Genomic DNA, 27,759 nt, shown 5'->3' on the forward strand with positions numbered 1-27,759 from the left:
AGCCTTCATCAATCAAAAAAGAGTGAAACCATGGAGGAGGAGTTCAAGGAAGACAAAACATTGCAAAAGATTTGATCCAACAACACTATTGTTCTCCCAAGCACTGCGGACAAGGACATCGTTTGCTTTGTTTTGCATTTTTCCCCCAAAGCCAATGTCAATATGGGAGTCATTTTCTTTTCAACCTGCCATTCATATCTTTCATCTGTAAATGACTCGGATGACTTAGGTAAACGACTGTTAATGACTGTTAATTGTCCAAGCTTCCCTGGTAAATGCTTAATAATTCAGAGTTTCTTTCATTGGAACTAAAGGGCCAAGCCCAGTTTGGGAATGGCCCCTTGCCTTCACACACACACACACACACACACTGGCCCCTTCGCGTTCCAAAATGACTGTGCACCAGTGCTCAAAGCAAGGTCCACTTGACTGGCCTGCACAGAGTCCTGTCCTAACAGAACACCTTTGGGATGAACTAGTGCGGATACTGAGAGCCGGTCTCTGCAAAGAGTGGACCGACGTCATATGAAACATTATGGATTAAGAATGGGATGTCACTTAAGATCGTACTGTTTGCGAGTCAAGGGAGGTGACCCAATACTTTTGGCAATACAGTGTATATTGATAATCTGAAAAAGCTTTTATGCATGTTGTGAAAAAATTATCATGATTGATGAAACAAGTATTCTTATATATTGAATAAACCTTGAAACATGTATGTATAGCAATCAAAAAGGCTCTTATCTGTGAAAAATATAACCATGGGAGATGAAAGCTGGAACTGCTGTCACTAGACCTGAGCATAAACCTCAAGCTCAGTGTTGTTATTCTGATCAGCAGTTATGTTCTGTTTAGAAGTTCCGTTGCTCTTGAACATGTCTGGTTGAAGAAAAAAAACAGGGTACAGATGTCATGAAGAGGAATTGCTGTTTCAAACAGGAGCGTACCTCCCCAGGTCCTACATGTATGTTCCCCGGGTCCTATGTTCCCCACTTTGTATAGGACCGGGGAACATTTTAACCCGGAGGTTTGTTTATTGTGGATTTTCTCAAAATAGCATCGTGCGCAGAGCAACTGATTTTGCTTTGCAGGGTCACATATGTTTGTGTGCTCAACAAACTGGTGCTCTGTACACTGAAGAATGAGTCCACCAAGATATAACCTCAGCAGCCCAGAAAAGAGTTGTTATTTGATTGGTGGTTGAACTCCGAAATCAACTGCCTTTCACCAGAATGGACTCTACCTTTAAATATGTTTTACATGAGACCAGGTGGACTCTACTTTAAATATGTTTACGGGGGCGCTGTTGTGCAGCAGGCTACAGCGCCCGTACCTCATATCTCTCTCCCACTTGTTTCCTGTCTACCTCTTCACTGTCCTATACTAATAGAGAATGGGAACGGAAGTCAGCGGCGCAATGCATTCTGGGACAAAAGGGGCGTTTTCCTCCATTTGATGAGGCCGCGGCGCGAATTCTAAACAAGAAACCTATGGTAATTCGAACAAGATCGGCTAGCCAAAACAGTAACACTAGATGTAAACATTTAGGCTACTATGCTAAAAACTAGTAGTAGAAGTAGTAATGGACCGTACAGAGACAAGCTCCTGCCGGACGCGAGGAAACGTTATATAGAAAAGATGTCTTTGATCGGTAGCATGGATCCCTATGACAGACCGTCTGGAGAGTGGACGTGAGACCCTGAAAGTGATACAAAGACACTCCGTTGTTGATTTTTTTTACCTGACGATCGTAGGCACGGACGTTACATCCAACAACACAACAGGTTCGTCCCATGATGTGTGAAAAACAGTGTTAGAAACAGCTAGTTAGCAATGTTTTACGATGTTTACAATGATACAGCATTGGCAGCAGCGTACAAGTGGCCTCACTTATGTATCCCAGACGCCACCGCGGCGCAACCGCGAAATGTTCGACACGTCACATTCCCATTCTCTATACTAATAAAGGCAAAAAGGCCAAAGAAAATATACTTTAAATATGTTTACATGAGACCAGGTGGACTCTACTTTAAATATGTTTTACATGAGAACAGGTGGACTCTATTTAAATATTTTTACATGATATATCCTTCACATCATTGCGAAGAAGACTCCACACTCTTACTGACAATATTCTATGCACAATTTTTATTCTAATGTATTCATTATTTACAATTTATAATAGAATCATTATAACTTATAATATCATTATTTATAATTAGCATTTAATCATTTGGTAAACATTTTTCATCCGAAGTGACTAACAGAAGCACAAAACAAGTAAAATACAAACAATCCAAAGTGCTATTCAGTTATTACATCGTGATGCAATAATCGGCTGAGAGTCCGATGGCTTTCAGAACAGCTTGTTTTTCTGCATAGACAGTAAAATACACCATTTTGTCTGTTTTTGTTTTACCCTCACTAAAACGGAAGTGATGGTGACAAGTTTCCCAAGTTGTAAAACCAGCTGGCAGCGCTAGTAACAAAAGGTTGTTGAGCCTGTGACATTGGACGGGTAGAGCATTCTCCAGATTCAGCCTAGTTCAAGTAACACAATGTAGGAATCCCCCTTTCTGTACATTTTCAACAAACTGTTGATTCTACTATTTAGCACTAAGGGAATACTCAATTCATAAAAAAAGACTAAAAGAATGGCCACGCTATTTAGCACTAAGGGAAACCCCAATTCTTAAAAAAAAAAAAGACTACAAAAATGGCCACGCTTAGCACTAAGGGAATCTCCAATTCGTAAAAAAACCTACAAAAATGGCCACCCTATTTAGCACTAAGGGAATACTCAATTTGTTAAAAAAAGACTACAAAAATGGCCACGCTATTTAGCACTAAGGGAAAAGCTACTACAAAGATGGTAATGCTACCTGTACCAATGTTCCACGGTACAACACCAGCTGAACCAGGCGCACTGTCAGTGACGCAAAGTCAAAGTGGCATCAAAATGAGTTTGAAGCCATTAATTCCAGATAAAATAGCTACGTCATGTTGCTTGAAGGATTGTTTGTTTCTTTGTAACTGATGAATTCTGTAGTTTTGTTGTCAACAGTAAACATTCTAGGAGAGCAGCATTGATGAGATCATTCAATGTTTATGTTATGAACTTTTCTCTGAAACGCCTGACTGATTGTATGGTGACAAATCCCTGAGCAGTAGAGAGAAGCATCCACGCTTTGATATCCTGACCTACACCTTTACAAGACATACACAGTATTTCCCACACAGTAGAGAGAAGCATCCACGCTTTGATAATCTACACCTTTACAAGACATAAACAGAAATGGATAACACAGCTGATAATCCGGATATTGTGGTGCATAAAAAGGGTTCTTTAACGAAAAGTGCGGAAATTGTGGTGTATAACAAAGGCTCTTTTCTGAAAAGTGCGGAAATTGCGGTGTAAGAAAACGTCTTCATTCGTGAAAAGTGCGGAAATTGTGGTGTATAAAAAAGGTTCTTTAACGAAAAGTGCGGAAATTGTGGTGTATTAAAAAGGGTTCTTTTAGGAAAAGTGCGGAAATTGTGGTGTATAAAAAAGGGTTCTTTTACGAAAAGTGCGGAAATTGTGGTGTATAAAAAAGGGTTCTTTAACGAAAAGTGCGGAAATTGCGGTGTAAGAAAAACGGGTTCATTCGTGAAAAGGTTCTTTAACGAAAAGTGCGGAAATTGTGGTGTATCAAAAAGGGTTCTTTTCCGAAAAAGTGCGGAAATTGTGGTGTAAAAAAGTTATTTTTTTTGCATAGTGAAGATGCAGGCACTGCGGTGGATTTTAAAGCTGCAAAGTTCCACGCCGGGCAGAGCCCAGCTGCGCAGGAGACCGGTCATCTAAACACACACACAACAACCTACACACACACACACACACACACACACCGGTCATCTAAATGAGTGAGTGAGTGAGTGAGTGGGCCCAAGTGACCAGCTGCCATTAGGACACCAAGAGAAGGCGTTGGACTGGGGAGTCAGGAGGCTTTGGCTCTTTACTGGGGGCAGACGAAAGAGAGAAGAATGTCGACCTCATTTCTGATGACCACAGGAGCTGGATGGATGTCCTCTTTGTTGTAGTGGCAGGCGGTCATCTGCCACACGTCCAGGATGTAAACGCCCACGTCGCGGAACGCTTCTCGTAAGATTCGGTCCAGCTGCATGGACAACCAGTCACTGCCATAGATATCCTGCCAAACACACACACACACACACACACACTCTGATGAGCATACATTAGTCTAAAGCACACATCTCAGTACACTGAATACACTGTAGACAAACTCCAGCCAGACACACACACACACACACACACAGACACACACACACACACACACACACACACACACACACACACACACACACAAACACACACACACACACAAACACACACACAACAACCTACACACACAGGCCACAGAGTACAGTGACGGGATGCAGAACTGAACTGTTACATCAGAGTGTGTCTGTGTGTGTATGTGTGTGTATGTGTGTGTGGTGGGACATGAGGGCTGTTTTTTAGTATGGGTTTGTCCATTTATAGTCCCACTCTCAGCTATGCACACACACACACACACACACACACACACACACACACACACACACACACACACACACACACACACACACACACACACACACATACACGCACACACACACACACACACACACACACACACACACATCCCATGAGGGGAACAGATAGTAATCAAGGAAGCATTTAGTTCTGAAGTCCACTGTTGTTTTTATTTCACTGTCAGCCTACAAGCTAGCAGATGTGTGTGGGTGGCTCGGCGCTTTCCGTCATCCCTAACAACGCCCCTTAGCTGTTCTAGAATCACCAGAACTTGGATGTTACAACTAACGGTCTCCTGGGGCTTATTGCTACATGACATTTCACCAACTTTACAGGAGAGCCAAAACAAATCTAAATGTTCACAGTTAAAGACCTTTGGTTTTTGTTCAATAACTTTATATCTATAAATATTGTACTTCTATAATTTTGTCAGCTAGAAAGAGCTCATCAAGAGCTTTCAGGTGATATATATAACTCAATTTTGACCAAAATGTCACTTACGCCCCTTTGGTTCTCAGCCCTCGACATGTGCCCGATTGGCTCCCTGCCCTTACATGGGCCTCTTGTAGCGTTCTGATTGGCTCCCTTTCCTTACATGGGCCTCTTGTAGCGTTCTGATTGGCTCCCTTCCCTTACTGGGCCTCTTGTAGCGTTCTGATTGGCTCCCTTTCCTTACATGGGCCTTTTGTAGCATTCTGATTGGCTCCCTTCCCTTACATGGGCCTCTTGTAGCGTTCTGATTGGCTCCCTTTCATTACATGGGCATAGCGTACTGATTGGCTCCCTGCCCATATGTGTGCCTGACATGGAGGTATTAGGCTCGTTTGCGATGAGCTGCGGCTGACTTAAGCTGGCTTCATACGTCAACAAGAGCTGCAGAGTCTTAGCAGGAGGGGCAACTAGCACTCGCAGCTGATCCCGGACAGTCTGACTGAGCTTACATACCTGAAGTTACTCGCGAGAGACCTCGCTGAAGACCTTGCGGTAGATATCGCGGTAGATATTGCGGGATTTTGTATTAAATTCAGTAAAACTTTTATTCTTACTCATTAAAATGAGCATGGTGACTGACGAAATAAATTGATATGATGTGTTTAAATAAACCACTGTTGTCATACAGTTAACAGGCCTGCATTGCAGCACATTAATTAAATATCAAGTGTTTTCCGTGTACAGTACATATTTAACCAACAGCATGAAATAGCAGAGTATCCTCACGTTTTCAGTAGGCTAGCCTACCGCTGTTCCAGAAATCACAAATAAGAAGTTCCGTTCGATTTCTGTTCATTTTAGCAGATTCTAACGTAAGGAGCAAAGATTCTAGAACAGAGCAAGATGGATCACAGGGATAAGCTCCAGCGTCATCCCAGACGCTGGTTTTAGCGCAGTTGAACTGATCCGTCTTGGTCCGCTCTAGAGTCTTGGGTATGGAGGCAGAACGAGACACCTGTCATACTCGTCATGGGGAGATTCTTCCAAACGGCCCTATCACAACTTTGAACTGACGTCATTGGGGTGGGTTTTAGCCAGCGCAGTTGCTTAAAAACCAACTGCGCTGGCTGAGCTAAGACGCAGTCTCCCGAGATCTTGTAAGGACATGTGACATGATGTCACGGTGGTAACTCCCACCGCGACTGCAAGAAGTCGGACATGATTTCTAACCAGTTTGCATTTCGTCTGTCCCAGTATGCACTGTGTTTAACCCAGCATGCATCACATCAAGTCAGATCTGCGCAGATTTTCGTCAAGTCAAACGCACCTAATATAAGAACTGGAGAAAGTGAACAAGTCCCGCCCCCATTCATTTCAATGGGAATGCTAGGCTAGTGAAAAGTGCCAAAATTGAACGATTTTTTCAGGCTTCAACATGGCGTTTCAAGGGACTTGTTTCCGGTGCCGTTTTACTTAGCCAATTAAGTGCCAGGTTACTGATTGACGTAAGGTACAGAAGGAGAGCTCGTGCCCACACTAAGCTCGTGCATGAGCTGAGAGTGAAACAACCACCAATCAGCATGAGGAAAACGCAGGGAAAACGGCACCGGACATGATGTATTTCTGGAAAATGGCGACGAGGAAGTGCCTTGCTAATCGGCGAAGCTAATCAGTCAAATCCTGACCCCCTGGTGCCTGATGATCGTAGTGCACTGATTGACTTCCTTTTCAATTTAAATCCCTAATCAATTAAGTGATTAATTGATGAATCATTAACAGACACAAGCCCCTTTCACACTGACCGAATATAACGCTAAATCAGCAGAATTTAACGTTAAGGCTGTTCCTTTCACACTGACTGACACGGTCAACCCGCCTCGGCAATTAGCCATTTTCACGTGATGTCAGCAGCTGGGTATCAGTTCGTCCGGTAGCAGTAATATGCAGTCATAACGTCATTTAACTTTACTCTCAAATCAAGGCAGCTACGAGAGCAATGATTGCCAAACGATAACTGAACATAACGTTAGTCCTAACGTTAGGAGACCTCTGCTATACATAGCAGCAACTTCAGCTAGCTAACATGTAGGCACCGAAGATCAAGTTGGTTTGATATTGGATATTCGGATACTCAATGAAAGACCGTTCCTTATTTTGAACCTCTGTCGAATATCCAATATCAAACCAACGTACTTGATCTTCGGGGAAGCTAGCTGCAGTTGCTGCTCTATATTAAGGATTAGGCTACTGACTTTATTCTCAAATCAAGGCAGCTACGTGACGGCAATGATCGCCAATGATAACAAGGAAAATGAAGATAATAAATACACGTGAAATATTAATCTTACCTCAAGAACTGTAACCGTATCACCATAGCTTTTGCTTACGCCGGATGTACTGATACCCAGCAAAGCTTCAAAACGTTGGCGTGAAAAGGGCGAATTAGCCCTTTTCACGATGATGTCAGACGAAGCGTTGCTGGGTATCCTCCGGCATGTCCAGCCGCCAAATACTACAGAAGAAGAAGAAGAAGTATTCATGGGTTTCATCAGGTCCCTTTCCACAGGTGTATACAGTCAAGCACCTTGATTATCAATGCAGACTGCATGGTGCTTGATTAATACAACTGTGGAAAGGGACCTGATGAAACCCATGAATACTTCTTCTTCTTCTTCTGTAGTATTTGGCAGCTGGACATGCCGGAGGATAGCCAGCAACGCTTCGTCTGACATCACGTGAAAAGGGTTAATTGAACCCGTCTCAGGGGGTAGTATTATTGCCGAGGCGGGCTCAGTGTGAAAGGAACATTTCAACCCCGGGTGTGTGACCCCCGGTCCTCTGTTACCCGTACTTGGCAAGGCAGGAGGTTAATATACAGGAAACACTCAAGAGACGAGGGCAACTTTAGGTGCTGTGTCCACCAATAGTGTTTTTTACATAGATGCGGTTCCTCAGCTCGCAACAGGGTGAACGGCACTTCTGCATTAGCTTCGCAGCCCTCGGCTATCTTAGCCTACATAAGCGCATTATATAGGCTAAGTTTATCAGATCAAGAGGCAGAGCTGTAGTTCGACAAAAGATACATCATACTTTCATAAAATCATGCAACATACTCTACCTTGTCTGTGGACATCGTTATTTGCAAAGTAGGTGCTGGATAAACAAATAGCGTGCGTGCGACAGAGGAAAAGTGCTATAGCGTTGCTTTAAAAAAAAGAGAGGGAGAGGAGAGCTTAAAGTGCTCACCTTGTACCCCGTGTTGGCTGTCTTGATGACGACCTTGGTCCCTGGCGCCCGTCTAAGCAGTTTCACGACGGCACGACGAACCAGAAACACGTTATAGGCGAAGAAGGTGAGCGGGTAGTTGGTGAAGTGTGCCCACATGTTGAAGACGATGACCGCGTGCGGCCCGCCGACCATGTCGTCGATCTCGTTGCTCATGTAGTGAAGCGACGCTAGGGGGGTCTTGAGGCAGCGCAGGGGAAGTCCGTGGGAGCGGTAGTGCAGGTTGATGTTGTTCTGCATGTCCACGGCCATTAAGGGCCCAGTGTGGTAGACGGAGTGAAGGTCGAGACGCTTCAGGGCTGCAAGGGAAGGACACAGTGTGATTAGCCAACATTAGCATTGAGTTTGAGTTCTGTGAGATGGTGGAGTGGGGTGGTGGTGGTAGCGTAGCGGCCAAGGATCTGCACTAGCATGATGAGGTGTCATCCCTATGTTCCCCCGGTCCTCTGTTACCCGTTTTTCCCCTAAAAGGTCTTATGTTCCCCCGGTCACAAAACATACATATTTCTTTGGGAAAAGCCTGGAACATACTGTAGGAACCAGCTTTTTTTTACAAAAAAAAAGGGAAAAAAGTCGGGAACATAGGTACATTCCCCATGCTGAAGGTGGTAGCGTAGCGGCTAAGGATCTGGGCCACGTTTCCCAGATTCGGTAAGAAGCTCTTAAGTGCTAAGAACTTCTTAGGAGCGCTCTAAGAACGCTCCTAAGAAGTTCTTAGCATTTAAGAGCTTCTTAACGAATCTGGGAAAAGTGGCCCTGGACTAGCATGCAGAAGGTGGCAGTGTAGCAGGTAACAATCTGGACTAGCGTGCAGAAGGTGGTAGCGTAGCAGCTAACGATCTGGACTAGCGTGCAGAAGGTGGTAGCGTAGTGGCTAAGGATCTGGACTAGCGTCCATAAGGTGTTGGGGTGCTTCTCAAAGTCAAGGATTGCTCCTTCCAAGCCACTTTTTCAAGGACGTTACGTCATCAAATCTCGTCAAGCACTGTTCCAAAGTCAGGGATGCTTTCAAATTCTAGCAAGTACTGAGTCCTTCGTTCTGAGAATTTCGGAGAATTTTGGAGGATGCATCGATGGATCCTCGGAGTGAAGAAATAACCCACAATCCTTTGCGTATGAACAATTAGAACTTTTCGGACGGTGCGGTTTAAAAAAAAGAGAGAGAGAGGGAGATGGAAAGTAGATGCAAAGAAGCAGTGCGTGTTAATGTAGGCTAAATATGATTTATCAAGTGTTTTGTTAATGCCATCGTATATTTGCTCAGGCATTTATCAAGTTATTGTGCATATTCATCATAAATGCATATGTCAATGTGCATGAACAAGTTGTGATAGACTTGTTATTAATTTATCTCAGATCGCCCAATACGAACTTTGTAGAAGTTTAACATTACCGTTGCTGTTGCCAATTACAGGTATAACTTTCCATTGACACTAACATAATTATGAACTCCGGATTGTGATATGTGAAGACCAAGTCGAATGTGGAAATACTGTAGGCTACTCCAAAAAGTTTATTTAGAGGAAAGTGCAGCTGCAGTTGTAGCAGCACAATTTCCACGGTTCTAATTAAGCGCGCAGCCGGAACCGTGCACAGTTGACGTGCACTTCCACACTCGTTAGGCTGTTCCATTGCATGTGATCTTGACGGCTGGAGGGGGTACTGGGAAGGTGTGTAGCCTTGTCTCTGTAGCACTCGACTTTAGAGAAAGCATTCTATCAAGGACGAGCTCTTGACTTTGAGAAATACCCGTAGTGTAGCGGTTAAGGATCTGTACTAGCATGCATAAGGGGGTAGCGTAGCGGCTAACAATCTGGACTAGCGTGGAAAACTTGTTAGCGGTCTGGCGAGGTTGAGACGCTTCAGGGCTGTGAGGGAAGCACAGTGTGATTAGCAAACATTAGTGAGCTTGAGTTCTATGAGAGGGTGAAAATAGAACAACTTTGGTCTCGTACAGATACATTATTAAGGTATTTAAGTACAGGAACAAATTACATCTACCTAAATACTGAGCTGATCTGTACAGTCAACACAATGCAGGTTACATGTGTGTGTGTGTGCGTGTGTGCGTGTGAATTTGTGTGTGTGTATTTGTGTGTCTCACTAGGCACAGTCTGGATGAGGAATTCAAACCACTGCCTGCTTGTGGAGTCTCCCATAACGTAGACATTCTTGCCCTTCAGACACTTGGCTGTGTCGTTCACTGTGAAGTGACGAGCGGCGCACACAAATGACGTCCAGACGTCCTTCAGGTAAAATCCTGCTGGTATCGGCGTGGGCAGTCCAGGTTTACATGGCTGTCTCACTCCTGAGGGTGAGACAGTACAAGGAGGTCTGATGAGAGGGTTTTGCAGTGCACCTGTGTGTGTGTGTGTGTGTGTGTGTGTACGTACAGCGTTCTAGGTAACATTTCCAAAAGAGGATGTGAGAGAGAAATAGTGCGTGTGAGGCAAGCGTGAGTTTGTCTTTTTGCGTGTGTGTGTGTGTGTGTGTGTGTGTGTGTGAGTGTATGTGTGTGTGTGTGTGTGTGTGTGTTGGAAAATGTAAATGTTACCAATAGTTGCATTGGAGGCGCTGACTAAAATAGAAAATGTAAGATAGAAAATGTAAAACGTTACCAATAGTTGCATTGGAGGCGTTGACTCTAAGCAGGCGTGCATCACCCTTCAGCCACCGGTTCACATGTTTACTGATGAAACATAAAGCAGATAAAATAGCGTCTGATAAACACTCATCCTGTAGCTGAGGTCTCACACCACCACAATCATACTGTATGCTTCATACTAGGGAGCAGCACAACTGAGTGTGCATATGCGTTACTGTACACTGGTCATGCGTTACTGTACACTGGTCTCTCCCTTCTCCACTATCAGGGGTTAAAGTCAAAATAATTTAAATGGGGGGGCAAGGCACAGGTGTTGCTGTAATAATAATAATACATTTTATTTGTATTGTACTTTACACCAAATCAATGACCTCAAAGTGCTACAATGCACACACACACCCAAAAAACAGGATAAAATTAACAGAAGAATTAAAACAAGCAGATAAAATTAAGCTAAAACCAGCATATAAAAACAAGCTAAAAACGATCATATAAAATTAAACTAAAAACCAGCATATAAAAGCAGATGAGAGTATTTTAGTTAAAAGCTTTTCTAAAAAGATGCATCTTCAGGCCTTTTTTAAAAGAGTCCACAGTCTGTGGTGCCCTTAGATGGTCAGGGAGGGCATTCCACAGACTGGGTGCAGCAGAGCTGAAAGCTCGGTCACCCATAGTTTTTAGCTTTGTTCTTTTTTGTTGGATGAGGTTTGACTGTCCAGACCGGAGATGACGTGAGGAGGAGTGGGGGGGGATGAGTTCTTTGAGGTAAAGGGGGGCAGAGCCATGGAGACACTGGTGTGACAGAAGGGAAATTTTGTATTCAATCCTGAGCTGAACCGGAAGCCAATGGAGGGATTTGAGGATGGGTGTAATGTGCTGGAATTTCCGCACCCTCATCAGGATCCTGGCAGCGCAGTTTTGGATATACTGCAGCTGCTGGATGTTCTTGCTGGGGATCCCGATGAGGAGTGCATTGCAGTAGTCCAGCCTGGAGGAGATGAAGGCGTGGACAAGTTTCTCGGCGTCGGGGAGAGTGAGTGAAGGGCGGAGTTTGGCAATGTTTCTGAGGTGGAAGAAGGAGGTTTTGCACAGATGTTTGATGTGTGCCTCAAAAGTCAGGTGAGGGTCCATCTTGACACCCAGATTTGTGACTGAGGGAGAGAGGTGGATGTCATGACCGGGGAGGGGGATGCTGGTGATAGTGGATGCCCGGATCTGGTGTGGAGTGCCAACAAGGATAGCTTCTGTTTTAGAACTGTTGAGTTGTAGGAAGTTTGCCGTCATCCACGCCTTTATCTCCTCCAGGCAGGTGGAAACTGTGGATAGGGCTGCAGAGGGTGTTTGGTTAGTTTTTATATAGAGTTGGGTGTCATCAGCATAGCAATGGAAAGACATTCCATGCCGGCTGATGACATCACCAAGGGGGAGCATGTACAGAGTGAAGAGGGTGGGGCCTAGGACTGAACCTTGAGGGACCCCACAGGTGACGGAGTGTGTGACTGAATTTGCACCTGCCAGGGATACATATTCTGTTCTGTCCATGAGATATGATGTGAACCAAGCCAGGGTGGAGCCAGAAAGTCCGATGGAGGAGTGGAGGCGTTGTAGAAGGATGTGGTGGTCAACTGTGTCGAATGCTGCAGTGAGGTCAAGGAGGATGAGAAGTGATGGAGAGCCAGCATCAGCTGTCAGCAGCAGGTCATTTGTGACCCTGACCAGGGCAGTTTCCGTACTGTGGCCAGGGCGAAAACCAGACTGAAACTTCTCATATAAGTTGTTTGTGGTGAGGTGTTTATGGAGTTGAGCAGAGACCACCTTTTCCAACACTTTCGAAAGGAAAGGGAGATTGGAGATGGGGCGGTAGTTGGCAGGTGGTTCTGGGTCAAGAGTGGGCTTTTTGAGAAGTGGCTTGATGACAGCAGTTTTCAAGGATGTGGGGACATGGCCGGACTGGAGGGACTGATTGATGATATTGGTGATCAAGGGACTTATTGCAGAAGAGTGATTTTTTATGAGAGTAGAGGGAAATGGGTCCAGGGCACAGGTGGAGGGCTTCATCTGTCTCAGGATGTTTTCAGTATCATGCTGTGTGATGTTGGTGAAACAGCAGAGGAGCTGAGAGGACTGAAGGCCTGCCGAATTGACTGAAAATGCAGAGTGGGCAGAGGGAGGGGGGGGCATGGAGGTAGAGGGGCCGGAGAGAGTGGAGCGGATGTTGTCTACCTTTGTTTTGAAGAAGGAGATGAAGCTGTTGCACCGCTCCTGCGTATTAACGGAGTGTAGGGGGGACTGGGGATTGAGGAGATGATTTATGGTTGAGAAAAGTTTCTTGGAGTTACCAGGGCTATTGTTGATGATGTTGGAGTAGAACTGTGAGCGTGCATCGCTGAGGGACTTGCTGTAGGCCCTCTGATGTTGAATGTTGATGTCTGATGTCTGTTGAAGAGAAGTGAGAAGTGCATGCGTGCGGAGATGTGTTTCTCCTCAACAGCAGCATGTGCTCGTCCCATTCATTTGATATGCTTTCAAGACAACTGCAAACGTGAAAATACAAGCACCTGGCTTCCATAAAGAGATCATATGCAACTTTTTCAAAAGCGAACCGAAACCCTGAGATGAAATCGTCAATCCTTCATAGTTTCTCTTTAATGTCCGTCACCGCTTTGACTTTCAACCACCAAAACCTAATCAGCGACATGTTTGAGTAACATTAACAAACTGTTTGTAATTGTTGATGCTAAAACATCTAAAAAACATTAGTTATATGTCAAATATACACTTACAATAATACAAACATCGATACCTACATGACTCATATTTTTTCAGTGAACACCAAATTTCTTGCTCACCTGTCCATGAGTGCCTTCTCGGGGGCTGTCATGCGATTCCTGTAGCCCCCCATGGAGTGGTCCACCAGGGCGTCACAGGGCAGACTGCGGGGTTTGCGGCACTGCCAGGTCAGCCTCGTGCGGGCATCCTGGTACTCACAGCAGCAGTTCCTCTGGGTCGACAGCACCACCCCATCCCATTTGATATTGCACTCCACCCGCTCCTCCACTCGGGCACCCCGGAGGTTCTTGCCCACAAAGTAGCCGTGGAAGTAGATGCGGTTGGAGTCCGTGTTCCGGTGCTGTTTGAGGACCAACACGGCCTCGCTGGAGTGAATCATACGGACCGCCACAGACGCCTCGCCCGCCCAGGGCAGAGTGAAGCGGGCCAAGTAGGTACCATTCTGGTGGTCCAGTACCTCTCCAAACACACTGGCCTACCATCCAGGGAGATGAGGAAACATTCAGCTAACATTCATTAAACCTTTTTATCTGAAGTACAGTCCAGATAGATTTTTTTATTTCAATGACCAGTAGCATGATATGGTCCTCAGATTTTATCAAACTAAAGATTTGTCAATTTAAACCCATTGATGGGCACCACAGACTCACCAACACCCCTACCATCACACGTTTGTCCTCTGCTCCATTGGAGTGCACTGCAAGTACACTAGAGCAGTGGGTCTCAACCGGTGCACCATGAGACAGTGTGCACCTGAGGCAAAGTGAGGTGTACTATGAGACAAAGTGAGGTGTATGATGAGGCAAAGTGAGGTGTATGATGAGGCAAAGTGAGGTGTATGATGAGGCAAAGTGAGGTGTATCATGAGATGAGGTAAAGTGAGGTGTACTATGAGATGAGGCAAAGTGAGGTGTACTATGAGATGAGGTAAAGTGAGGTGTACTATGAGATGAGGCAAAGTGAGGTGTACTATGAGGTAAAGTGAGGTGTACTAACTATGAGGCAAAGTGAGGTGTACTATGAGACAAAGTGAGGTGTACTATGAGATGAGGTAAAGTGAGGTGTACTAACTATGAGACAAAGTGAGGTTTACTATGAGATGAAGCAAAGTGAGGTGTACTATGAGATGAGGCAAAGTGAGGTGTACTATGAGATGAGGTAAAGTGAGGTGTACTAAGAGATGAAGCAAAGTGAGGTGTACTATGAGACAAAGTGAGGTGTATCATGAGATGAGGTAAAGTGAGGTGTACTATGAGATGAGGCAAAGTGAGGTGTACTATGAGATGAGGTAAAGTGAGGTGTACTACGAGATTAGGTAAAGTGAGGTGTACTAACTATGAGACAAAGTGAGGTGTATGATGAGGCAAAGTGAGGTGTATCATGAGATGAGGTAAAGTGAGGTGTACTATGAGATGAGGCAAAGTGAGGTGTACTATGAGATGAGGTAAAGTGAGGTGTACTATGAGATGAGGTAAAGTGAGGTGTACTAACTATGAGGCAAAGTGAGGTTTACTATGAGATGAAGCAAAGTGAGGTGTACTATGAGACAAAGTGAGGTGTACTATGAGATGAGGTAAAGTGAGGTGTACTAAGAGATGAAGCAAAGTGAGGTGTACTATGAGACAAAGTGAGGTGTACTATGAGATGAGGTAAAGTGAGGTGTACTAACTATGAGGCAAAGTGAGGTTTACTATGAGATGAAGCAAAGTGAGGTGTACTATGAGACAAAGTGAGGTGTACTATGAGATGAGGTAAAGTGAGGTGTACTATGAGACAAAGTGAGGTGTACTATGAGATGAGGCAAAGTGAGGTGTACTATGAGACAAAGTGAGGTGTACTATGAGATGAGGTAAAGTGAGGTGTACTAACTATGAGACAAAGTGAGGTTTACTATGAGATGAAGCAAAGTGAGGTGTACTATGAGACAAAGTGAGGTGTACTATGAGATGAGGTAAAGTGAGGTGTACTAAGAGATGAAGCAAAGTGAGGTGTACTATGAGACAAAGTGAGGTGTACTATGAGATGAGGTAAAGTGAGGTGTACTAACTATGAGACAAAGTGAGGTGTACTATGAGATGAAGCAAAGTGAGGTGTACTATGAGATGAGGTAAAGTGAGGTGTACTATGAGATGAGGCAAAGTGAGGTGTACTATGAGACAAAGTGAGGTGTACTATGAGATGAGGCAAAGTGAGGTGTACTATGAGACAAAGTGAGGTGTACTATGAGATGAGGTAAAGTGAGGTGTACTATGAGATGAGGTAAAGTGAGGTGTACTATGAAATGAGGTAAAGTGAGGTGTACTATGAGATGAGGTAAAGTGAGGTGTACTATGAGATGAGGCAAAGTGAGGTGTACTATGAGACAAAGTGAGGTGTACTATGAGATGAGGCAAAGTGAGGTGTACTATGAGACAAAGTGAGGTGTACTATGAGATGAGGCAAAGTGAGGTGTACTATGAGATGAGGTAAAGTGAGGTGTACTATGAGATGAGGCAAAGTGAGGTGTATCATGAGGCAAAGTGAGGTGTATTATGAGATGAGGTAAAGTGAGGTGTACTATGAGATAAGGCAAAGTGAGGTGTACTATGAGACAAAGTGAGGTGTACTATGAGATGAGGTAAAGTGATGTGTACTATGAGATGAGGTAAAGTGAGGTGTACTATGAGATGAGGTAAAGTGAGGTGTACTATGAGATGAGGCAAAGTGAGGTGTATCATGAGGCAAAGTGAGGTGTATTATGAGATGAGGTAAAGTGAGGTGTACTATGAGATGAGGCAAAGTGAGGTGTACTATGAGACAAAGTGAGGTGTACTATGAGATGAGGCAAAGTGAGGTGTACCATTTTTAAGGAACATTTTAGTTAGAAATGTACAACTTTAAAGCTGGTGTTAGTAGGCTACTGTTCTCAGTGTGATTTTTTTATGTGAAGCTGAGATCCGTCTTTTTGTTTGACTGTTATTTGTTTGACTGTTTTGGGGAAACATTTGCACAGTTGTTAGGATATGTTGCAATTGCTAGATTTAGCCATTTTTTACTTGCCTACTCTAGCAACTGAAGACTCTCACAACTTTGGCAGCACCTTTGTTGAACAACAGAATAAAATCACTTCAAAAAATCTATCTGTGAATAATGTCATAATTTCTTCCTTTTCCAAGTCATGAACACTCTGTATAGACAACATATGGGGATATGATATGATAATAACACCCATCTAACCTACAATAATGTGTGTGACATCTCACATTCGTTTAGGACAAAGGCGTCTGCTAAGCTAAGCAACAACATAACCATAACATCTATCATAATCAGTAACCACAACAGATCTACTCCCAGTGCAATAAAATCTATGATGAATACATTTTTAAGGAATACTACTGAATCTCCCTGTGTACAAATTACCAGCTCAGGACTTTGCTCTTCGAAAGAGCCCCCCCAAAAAATGCTTGAGCGGACATACTGTAGCACGACCCGGATTTTCACAAATATGGAGTTTTCAGAGTTAACTCTCTCTCAGTTCTGGTGCAGTGTTGTGCACGAGTGCCCTGCCCTTGTTCACCATGCAATCAGTGTGCTTTTGCCTTTCAGTCCCACCTACACTATATTGTCAAACGTATTTGCCTGTCTGTCTTGACTCACATATGAACTTCCATATGAACTCACATCCCATTCTTCTTAATCCATAGGGTTTAATATGACGTTGGTCCACCCTTAGCAGCTATAACAGCTTCAACTCTTCTGGGAAGGCTTTCCACAAGGTTTAGGAGTGTGTTAATGGGAATTTTGGCCATTCTTTCAGAAGCGCATTTGTGAGGTCACACACAGACGTTGGACGAGGCGACTGGCTTTCAGTCTGCGCTCTGATTCATCCCAAAGGTGTTCTGTCGGGTTTGAGGTCATGACTCTGTGCAGACCAGTAAAGTTCATCCACACCAAACTATGTTATCCATGTCTTAATGGACCTTGCTTTGTGCACTGGTGGACAGTGACGTTAGAGGAAGGGGCCATCTCCGAGCTGGACTTGGTCTTTTAATTTGAGTGAAAGGAACTTCAGCATTAACCAAGACATTTTGGAGAATTCCATGCTCCCAACTTTATGGGAACAGTTTGGGGATGGCCCTTTCTGTTCTAACATGACTATGCTATGTTCTAACATGACTATGGAGTCCCACCTATGTGCTTAGCAATCAGAGTGCTTATGCCTTTCAGTCCCTCCTATATGTGCTTAGCAATCAGACTGCTTACTGTATGCCTTTCAGTCCCTCCTACAGTATATGTGCTTAGCAATCAGAGTGCTTATGCCTTTCAGACCCTCTATTTGTGTTAAGCTGGCTTCTCTGCTCTTGCGCAGCTAAAGAACAAATACAGAAGCAAACTGAATGTCGAAAAATACGTTTTTGATCTGATCGCACTGTCATCAATCACCCCAAGTTTTGACAGACTTCTAAAAGAGAGACAGCCCTCATTAAGATGTTGATCAGAACATGTAGGTCCATCATTTTGTTATTGATGGGCCTGTAAAACACTATCCCAAAATGTATATGCGTTACTAAATGTGTATTCACATTCATGCATTCACATGTAATCATATTTTCATTGTCTAAAATAAACTGTCACATGGTTATAATTATGTTACAGTTGAGAACCACTGTAGGGTATTAGATTGCATTGTGAAATTAAATTATTTAACAAAAATAAAGTTATGAACATAGATCTGCATAAGCAGAAATAAATACCTTTAGTTTGTCTGAATAAACCTTTGCCTGGAAGAAATCCCCTCCATAGCGTTTCGGTGCACCGGTGAAGTCCTTGGCAACAATGGTGACGTGGAGTTCATCTCCCACATGGTAAGTGTCCTTGAAGTCATTAATGATGAAGGTGGAGATGTCGGGGCTGGTGCTCATGTTTACTGTGGTGACCTGGTGGTCCGGTCCACCCCAGTGGAGTGTCCTCTGTATCCGGTCCCACTCCTCGGCACCCAGGCCTGGGTCGTTCATGGCGGGGGCTGGAGAGGCCTCTGGGTTTCTGAGCGTTTGTGTTTTGATGGTGACTCTGTCAGATCCATTCCTGCGCTTCTGCTGGAGAGGCCTGGGAAGATGTTTGGCACCTTTGTCTTCATACACGCACAACCACAGCACCTGAGCAATGATAAACCAGTGTAGAACCACGGTCACTTCAACATTGAGCTCCCGTCAACAAGCTGTTTCCCATGTTATCAGGTTGGAGCACATCTCACGCTCGATTCACACCAGATGTGAGGTCCGTTCCCACCGCATACCTGTCCAATTTAAAGGGAAACTATGCAGGAATGGCGATTTCATCGCCAGTTTCGTTTTTTGCTTTTCGTTTTCGCTCGTTTTATGCTTGCATATTTCTCTGCAGAGCTTACAGCTTTAGCGTGTATATTTTACAAAACTCCTCAATAGGTCAGTCTGCCGTGCCTTTTCATGAGACTTCACATGACACTTCCTGGAGTAGAGCATGGGTGCGTGCCCGAGGGCTCCTGAAATTGCAAGTGTGGTTCTACCGCTACAGACCACTAGGGCAGCCAAAAAAACATTGTTCGACCAGTAATGACTCATTTAATCATATATAACAGTATGGAACGAATTGATTAACTGAAAAACGTTGTTTACCTTTAAGCTTCCGCTCAATTTTCATTTCCCCTCACCATTACGTCTGGGTCTGATCCCATTGAACTCGAACACTTGGGCGGGTGTTAACGATGACGTCGAGCATACAGTATGCGTGTTTGCTCTCATGACCAAACGTTAGCGATTGGGTAAAATCAGGCCCAATCGTTTCAAACTTCAACAGAGTTCACGCCTCCTGCTTGAAATCGATTCTGAATGGAGAAGGTCCAGACCCTCTGTACGATATTAGTACGAGGGTTTGGTATGACCAGGCTAGGTTAGAGCTTGCATACTGCCTGCGTGACACGCACGTCTCATGGCCGATTCACACTGGATATGTGGCGACTACATGTTACAAAACAAGTAATATAGTTACTCACTACTTGTTCCAAAAGAGTTAGCATTACTCTATAATAAAAATAACTCGTTACCAGGGAAAACTATTTGTGTTACTGTTTTATTTATTTATTTATTTATTTATTTTTAAGGTTGGATGTTTTGAGCAGTTTGAGTTGACAAAGTTGAAATGAATAGAACAGACAGGTGTTTGTACATAACTTTCCATATAGGCTATTCTATTCTTTTTATGTCATCGTTGAGTGTTGTATACTATCGCCCTACGAGTTCCTCCAACCCAATGTCGCAAGGATTTGTTGTACTGTCACGTGGTTAATCTGTTATTCCTTTGCCTGATGAGGAAAATCCCACTGGAGGCATTAAAATAAAAAGTGTATTTTGGAGCTTATACCCAGTGTGCGGACCCATCAATCACATAATCTGTTATTCCTGCAAGAGTTGGAGGAGCTGGTAGACACTTGGTCAGTGTTCTCAGCAGTCTTCTGTAATAAACGAAGGGTTCGCTAACTAAGACTGTAGCTTGCCTTGGGTCGATTGAGAGGATCTTGGGTCGATTGAGAGGATCTTGGGTCGATTGAGAGGATCTCATCAACAGCAGCCACATGGCACGCCCGGTGTGACAAAACGTGGGCCTCCTGATTATTGCCAGCAATCAGCATATCTGCCAACTCTCACACATTGAAAGTGAGATTCATTCGTTTGATTGGCTCCACACGCTCTTGCCCCAACTGAATGCATGAGAGTTGCCAGCTATGGGTAGAGAATCATCTTTCACCGTAGACTATGGTGTGGTGTGTGAGTGCACTCACACACACACACACACACACACACACACACACACACACACACACACACACACACCACACACACACACACACACACACACACACACACACACACACACACACACAGGTTTTCACACGCCTTTCTAGGACTTGTTCATTTTGGCTGGAGTCCTTTGCAGGGAAAATGTACAGATGTCATTGCTGTGGCTTGACAGTGGCACCAGAGCCATATGAAAAGAGGGCCAATTCTGCCGTGCAGCATTACGGCGTTAAAGAGGAACTATGCAGGATTGGCGATTTCATCTCTGGTTTCGGTTTCGTTTTTCGTTTTCGCTCGTTTTATGCTTGCATTTTCTCTGCAGAGCTTCCCCGACAGCTTTAGTGTGTATATTTATACATGTATAGGCTATATTTAAATATATAAATTGCAAGCGTGGTTCTTCGTCTCAGACTTCTAGATGTCAACAAAGAGCGATCATCTCCTGCAGAAAGTTGCATAGGGTCTCTTTAACAAGAAAGAAAGCTCATGGACAAGGTGAGCCAGTGCCAATACAGCCTAAGAGAAACATGTGGACAGTTTCTAAGAACAGTAGCTGTCAGGCACTGTAACTAAAATAGACTTGAACTGTATGTGCAGTACTTTCAGGGGAAACCGTTACATGCTTTAAAAAAAAAAAATGGTATGCACAGGCAGCGGTTTCCTGTTTGCATAAGCTTGCGTTTGTTTCGGGCACTGAACTTTTTTCCCCCCTGTGTGAGGCTTGAGTTTATATATATACTGTATAGCTGCACAGCAGCAATTACAAGGTTTATGGCAGTGTGGCCCCCAATGTTAAGGAGAGAAGAGACTTGCCTAAATAGATGGATACTTTATTGATCCCCAAGGGGGAATTCAAGTGACAAAGGGAAGGTTGAGATTAATGTCCATCGCCACTCTCAGGGCTCTGAAACAGGCTTTTAGTCTCCCAAACGCACGCTATGACTACCCGAGCTTAAGTTCAAGTTCAAGTTTATTGTTTATTTAAGTAATGAGATTCATTGTGTTCAAGTGTCCAGAAATAAATTAGAAAAAAAAATTTACAAAGAGGGGTTGGGGAGCACCAAGGGACACCCAGCAGCAACAGGGGCAAGGAAAAACGTCCTTGTTCAGGAAGAAACCTTGGGCAGATCCACGGCTCAAGGGGCCAACTCAACTGCCTGGGGTCGTGCTAGTAGAGGGAGCATGTAAGTGTGTGTGTGTGTGTGTGTGTGTGTGTGTGTGTGTGTGTGTGTGTGAGGGCAAGGGAATCCTAAGGGCAGGCATGTGTGATGTCTTGGGTGGAGTAGTAGCGGGTGACTGGAACTGCAGTAGTGGGTAGCTGGAACTGCAGTAGTGGGTAGCTGGAACTGTAAGAAATGTGTTTAAATTAATCATAAAATGGCCCTGACACATATAGACATTAAGAAATCATGCTCATTTCAAATACTTCTATCCCTGACAGCAGTTGTCCGGCCAGGATATTGCCAGTTTAAAAAGTGAAGCTGCAGCCCTCAACTGATAGTGTTTTGGCATCCATGTTGCCAGCTCTGCTTCAGTATACACCTCTCTACAGTATTTTGAAAGTGATTGCAGTACCAGTTTTGACCAGAATCCTACATACGGTTCCTTTACTGTAAAATAAACATTCAGTGGTTCTCAAACTGTGGTACGGGTATAGCCTACCACTGGTGGTATGCAGACTCTCTGTTGTGGTACTCTGGGAGTCCCCAAGATGCTTTACTTAGTGAAGACAAAATAATCACTTCAAATGAAATATATATAAAATGAAAAATCGTTAAAAAAATGGTTTAAATCTGCAAAAAAACAAAACAATGCAAAACAGTACAATGTAAAATACATTTAAATTGGCCAACTCTACTGTATTTTAATGGTAGTCATAATGGTGGTACTTGGAGAGTGAATTATTCTCTGAGGTGTTAAGTTTTAGTCAGAGGCTACGCAGTGTGATTTTTATTCTGCTGCCATGGACTCGCAACTCATCCGGTGCAAATCGGGCGTTAAGCTCTGTGCCTCAAGTCAACACTATCGTAGACTAGCCAAAATAAAACACAAAAATACACTGTCCCTACCAGAACAAACAAATATCAACCTACCAAGTACAACAGAAGTCCCAGTGACAAAATCACAAACCCATGCAGAATCTGACCATACCAGAGCGCTAAAACGATAAAGGTAAGTTAGTTGATCGTCATGAAAGTATACAGGTGAAATTCAGGGGTAAGGTTTTAACACACACATCTGGTTTCCTCGGCAAAAAAAGGGGAGACCGGGGCAGGTTGAAACTAAAAGGTGCGTCAACAAAATGGTAATATTAAAATAAGTCACCTTAACTGGATCACGCACTTACAGTATGAAACACATTTGAAAGTCATAAAATGTGAGACATTTCAAAAAATGTTGCATACAAATTTAACATAAAAAGAAATAGGCTAGGTAGGGACTAAATTGGTCTAAAGAAAAACACACTGGAAAGACGTCAGCAAAGCCGTACCCGGCAGAGAGATGAGCACTTCAACCAAAATCTAAAGGACTTAACATAGGTGTTCCAAGCAACCACGACCATGTGCCAAGCGACCCCGTGCCTGGGGCAGGCTGCCACTAGTGCACAACACCACTTTAATCATATAACTCAAAACAAGATATAATTTGTTGCCACTGAATGTATGTATTATTAGGCGTAGCTGAGATCCCAAACTAATCCCACTTTGAAAGTGTTAACGCATAGAGAAATAGGCTATAACCGAGAATGAAAAGTGAATCAACCAGCCCATGTCTCCCCTAGTCTAGGCTTGATCTGGATACTTTGTCTAATTCAGAATGAATAATGTGTTAACTCACGCCTGCATATCTTGGTCATCCGTGAGTGCTGTATCGTTAAGTCCATCGGTTAACCTCTGCGTTGCGTGTACTGCTGTCGTTGCGTGGCCAGATGTCAATGGGTTAAAGAGTTTTTTTTTCCTGAAATACAGTAGGCTAGGGTGGGTCCATTTTGTGTCCATGGTTTCTGCCAAACTATCATATGGGAGTGAAAAGACACAATCTTATTTTGAAGACTGCGAATAAAACAAATGAATGGGGGTATTTCGGAATTTTGGACATAGGACCTCAATTCCAAGTAAACCAGTGTGATTTATCAGTGGAGACCGTTTTCAGCACATTTCATAGCCTACTTCTAGTTGGTGAGTTCGCTGGTGCTAAGAGCAAGTCAACGTCAACGTACTGTCACTAAAAGTAGCTTATTATCCACTCCAGGTAAGTCAATTATAATGCCAGACTATCAGTGTAAGCGTCTGTGTTGATAGAATAATGTTCAACTATACTCTCGTGTTTGTAAGGAAATGTAAATAGTGGAGATGAGCTGAAATTCAAAATAAGCCAAACTAATAAAGCATTTTTGCAAAGGAAATAGGCTATAATTGTGCTATAAAGGCAACTTAAGTGTCAGCCCACACTTATTGACATTTTGTTTTTATTACACCAGCCAGTCTTTATATTGTTTTCATTGACAGCAAGAATACGATTAATTTTTTGTTGTTACTTGTAGCTTCTATCCCGTTATCCATTAGTTCAGTTTCACTTGCGCGGACGCGCACACGCATTGAATAAGCGCTCAAATCACTAATCACGACACATCACCCCTAATTGGAGGGTAATTACCGGTAAGCCCCATTGTACCAGACTCGGTTGCAGTCCTCCCCTTTTGGATGCAACATTTTATACAAGACAAAAAAAAATCAATCCCGTGATAAGTGGATTTTGAGGAGTAGCCTACAGCTTCATAGACATCCATTCGTTGTGAGCGCCCTCTCGTGGAACCAGAGAGGAGCGGCAACCAGTTCAGAGAGTGAAAGTTTTACGAGAGTGAAAGTTCTCCCCTTTTTAGACATTCTCTGCAATGCCTCTTTATTTGGTAGCATTGCATTAAAAAATATTTCCTAATTTGGAAAACTTTTAGTTTCTGTTTTCTTTCTACCTGCGGTTCCATAATTCCATTTAAGTGTATACACACACACACACACACACACACACACACACACACACAAGACATTGTTATATATTCAACAATTGGGGTCCAGGGATGAATTGCCAATGCCTAGCCTAGCCTGACCTGAGAGTTGCTTACGCAAGTTCATAGGTCAGAGGTAATAAGATTAAATGTGGAACAAAAAAAAAAAAAAAAACTGTTTCAATTTGGTTTATACATTGTTTTGATTAGCCTATCCAACTGCGTGTGTTATTGGGATTTTATACATTTAATGTTTGCTAATATAATTGTGGTAACCTCACAACCTCAGCCATGGGAGAATGAGTTGCCTTGTTTACAGTTTTTTCCAATTGCTTACACACAATTTTTCAAGCCGAGTTCTTTTTAACAAAATTTAAGCACAGGTATCCAAACGCCACACTCATTTTGCATAATTCCTAGATTCTTTGCAAAATTAAACACTTCAGTCAAAACAAACACACTTCAGTCAAAACATATACACATATTTGTAAAAATGCTATTAGTTGTCATTTAACAAACACAGTCCTCAATGATCAGACACTATTGCAGCCAGTTTCACACTGCAGTGATAAATGCCAAACGCATTTGTAAAAAGAAAAAATAGGAAATAGCATGTGCTAGATTTTTGCCCAGACATTGTTATGTAAGGGATCATTTAGATGTCCAAAAAATAGTGACAAACCCACAACATTCTTCATGATTAGTTCGACATAGGGAAAGTGTACATAAATAGGTCTATAAACTTGCACTTGCACTGTACAACACTGAAGACTACTGTAGACTGAATATTTCAAGTATTTCTTTCAATACTTAGAGTATTTCTAACCATAATCAGTTACAGTAATCAACCAACAATGACATCAATTGAACAAATAAAATCTGTAGACAAACAAAAACTACTGCATAAAGTACATACACTTTGACTCTGAAGAGCAACTACTGCAAAAGCAACAAGACTGTATAGCACACCTGAGTGCTGCGTTTTCAATTTTGCACATGTGTGCTTGCACACCTGGTGGATGTGATTATCCAATTCGTTCATTAGTGTAGTCATTGGCAATCCGGGGCTTTGTAATGACAAGGAAGTAATCTCACAATCCTTATCTGTGTCTAAGGTGTGGAAATGTGTGTAGAGTTTTACAAAATACTGTGTGTAATGTTTTGCAAAAAGGGTGAAGCAGACATTGTGTGTAATGTTGTGCAAATCTGTGGAGGTGTTTTGCTCCTTGGAGTAAAATTTGGCTAATTGTGTGAAAAAAAATATTTTAGTGTGTAAACAATCGTAAAAAACTGTAATTGCTCTCTAGACGTTTGCTACCACAACTACCATATCTGCAAGGAATAGCTCTGCTGCTTCCCTTGTGGTCAGATCTTCACAGCAATTGACATTGGTCTATGCAACTGCTGCCATAAAGCTGATGCTACAGTAGTTGAATAGACTGCCAGGCTGCATAGACAGTACTGAATTAAGATGAATGCCAGACTTATTAAATGAAGGCATGAGACAAAATAGTAATCAGTCAATAATTCCTCTGACTATTTTGAATGTGATCATTTCACTGGCATAGTACTGTGAGATTCATGATGATAGACAGCTAATGTGTGTGTGTGTGTGTGTGTGTGTGTGTGTGTGTGTGTGTGTGTGTGTGTGAATGGTAGTGGGTCTGTTCGAAAGAAAGTCCAGGGCCTTCTTTTTGTCCCAATTAATAACTAGGTTTATAACTTAAACCAACACACTTTTCCACAACATTTAGATCGTTTTTAGATGCACCTGCATATCTCAAGAGATTTTGTTTCCCAGATTGGCTTTGGGAATATTTATAGTGGTCCTTGCTTGCTGTTATTGAGAATGCTCTGCTTCTCCCCATCAGAGGATTTGGCATGTCACCACACCACCATTGCTGTGTTGATCTTGTTGTTGTTGTTGTTGTTGTTGTTGTTTATGGTCTGTATCCTCTATGTCCTCAATGTTGTTGGATGTTTGGTGTGTGTGTGTGTGTGTTTTCTTTTTATTTTATTGTTATTATTGTTTATTGTTATTTATTGTTGTCTGTGTTTAAACTATCTTGTTGTTGTTTATGTTCTGTGTTTGAATGTCCAATATGGCTCCCTTGAGTGCAAGACAAATTTCCCTTGGGGCAATAAAGGAAGGATTCATTCATTCATTCATTCATTGCATATAGTATTCAAATGCACCTTTCAGCCATTTTTATCCACAAATGATTAAAATTATCTTTCATTTCTTACAGAACTTATAGGTGCACAAAAGGCCCTTTCTGTACGTTCGTTTATTTCCGTTAGCATGTTAGCTGTGTTCTACCGGCATCTGCTGCTATATTCTGCTCCTAACATCTTCACTCCAGCCACTGAATGTCTTGTTTGGCCAATTTTAACACACACACACACACACACACACACACACACAAATCCTTCTTTGGTGTAATGTGCTGATTTCTTAGCGCAAACACCCATCTGGGTCTGTGTAGATGCTAATTACATCAACAACAGCGGCACGTTCCAACACACGTGTTCCAGGGTTGTGGGCAACTCATTGGGTGCCTCTCCTTTGGGCTTTTATACGTCCTCCCTCGCTCCTCGGGCCTCCATCCTCACTGATCTACATAAAGAATGATGGGGCGGAAACAATGGGATGGTCTATCCAGTGTTAGTTATAGATTCAGTGGGAACGCCCCTCGAGGATCGAGCACCTATTGTATGCATTCCCTTTCCAGTTTTGTGTGTGTGTGTGTGTGTGTATGTGTGGGCTGGGGTCATCACATACAGAAGGAAAAAAGAGAGTCATCCTCTAAGAATCAAGCAGCAAAAATTGTTCTTCTCTGTTGAATTACCGATGGAGTACTCGTCACATCACACAGATATTACATGCACAATATGTACTTATAATCTTAGCTTCTCTGGGGTGACTTCTAGCAAGATGTTTCTATTGCAGAAATAGCCCTTTTTACTTCTTGCCATGGAAACAATATCATAAACAAGAAGTTTGGCCAAGACAACAATTTTTGCAAAGTTAATCAATTTAATTATTTGTGAAGCAGGACTTTACTCCTATGGAAATGTGAACCTCGTACATTGTCATACATATTTGAGAAGAGGAAACCTAAAGCATCAGAAAAGTACATTTCACATTGAAAAAAATAAATAAATAAACAAACAAAAGCCCTTCTCTTGACACACTTCCAACAACATCAACAACTTTAGCATTTATATAGCACAAGCTTTACAGTGAAGGACC

General features: G+C 43.0%; 1 protein-coding gene across 2 annotated transcripts; it reads right to left on the reverse strand.

The window, feature by feature from the left end:
- Positions 1 to 1,960: 1,960 nt before the first annotated feature.
- Positions 1,961 to 23,646, reverse strand: LOC134062127 (NXPE family member 3-like). 2 transcript variants are annotated; one of them, XM_062518029.1, is made up of 8 exons: positions 23,339 to 23,646; positions 22,594 to 22,658; positions 18,422 to 18,823; positions 13,748 to 14,163; positions 10,912 to 10,982; positions 10,398 to 10,601; positions 8,255 to 8,592; positions 1,961 to 4,190 (listed from the first exon to the last, which is right to left on the reverse strand). In XM_062518029.1, exons 1-8 carry the CDS (start codon positions 23,382 to 23,384, stop codon positions 3,996 to 3,998), a joined length of 1,737 nt encoding a protein of 578 aa, XP_062374013.1. In that variant the 5' UTR covers positions 23,385 to 23,646; the 3' UTR covers positions 1,961 to 3,995. The 2 variants fall into 2 exon arrangements, with proteins under 2 accessions (XP_062374013.1, XP_062374014.1); XM_062518030.1 differs by lacking the exon at positions 22,594 to 22,658.
- Between the last annotated feature and the right edge of the window lie 4,113 nt (positions 23,647 to 27,759).

Source organism: Sardina pilchardus, chromosome 17 (assembly GCF_963854185.1).
Source record: "Sardina pilchardus chromosome 17, fSarPil1.1, whole genome shotgun sequence".
In the NCBI taxonomy this organism is placed as follows: Eukaryota; Metazoa; Chordata; class Actinopteri; order Clupeiformes; family Clupeidae; genus Sardina; species Sardina pilchardus.

Bases quoted from the DNA above. Each gene is read 5' to 3' on its own strand.
- LOC134062127 (XM_062518029.1), bottom strand. From the start codon at position 23,384: ATGGACTTAACGATACAGCACTCACGGATGACCAAGATATGCAGGC. The intron at 10,983-13,747 runs GTGAGCAAGAAA...ATGTTTCATCAG, and splicing joins GAGAAGGCACTCATGGACAG to TAAACATGTGAACCGGTGGC. The intron at 4,191-8,254 runs GTGAGCACTTTA...TGTGTTTGGCAG, and splicing joins CAGCCAACACGGGGTACAAG to GATATCTATGGCAGTGACTG.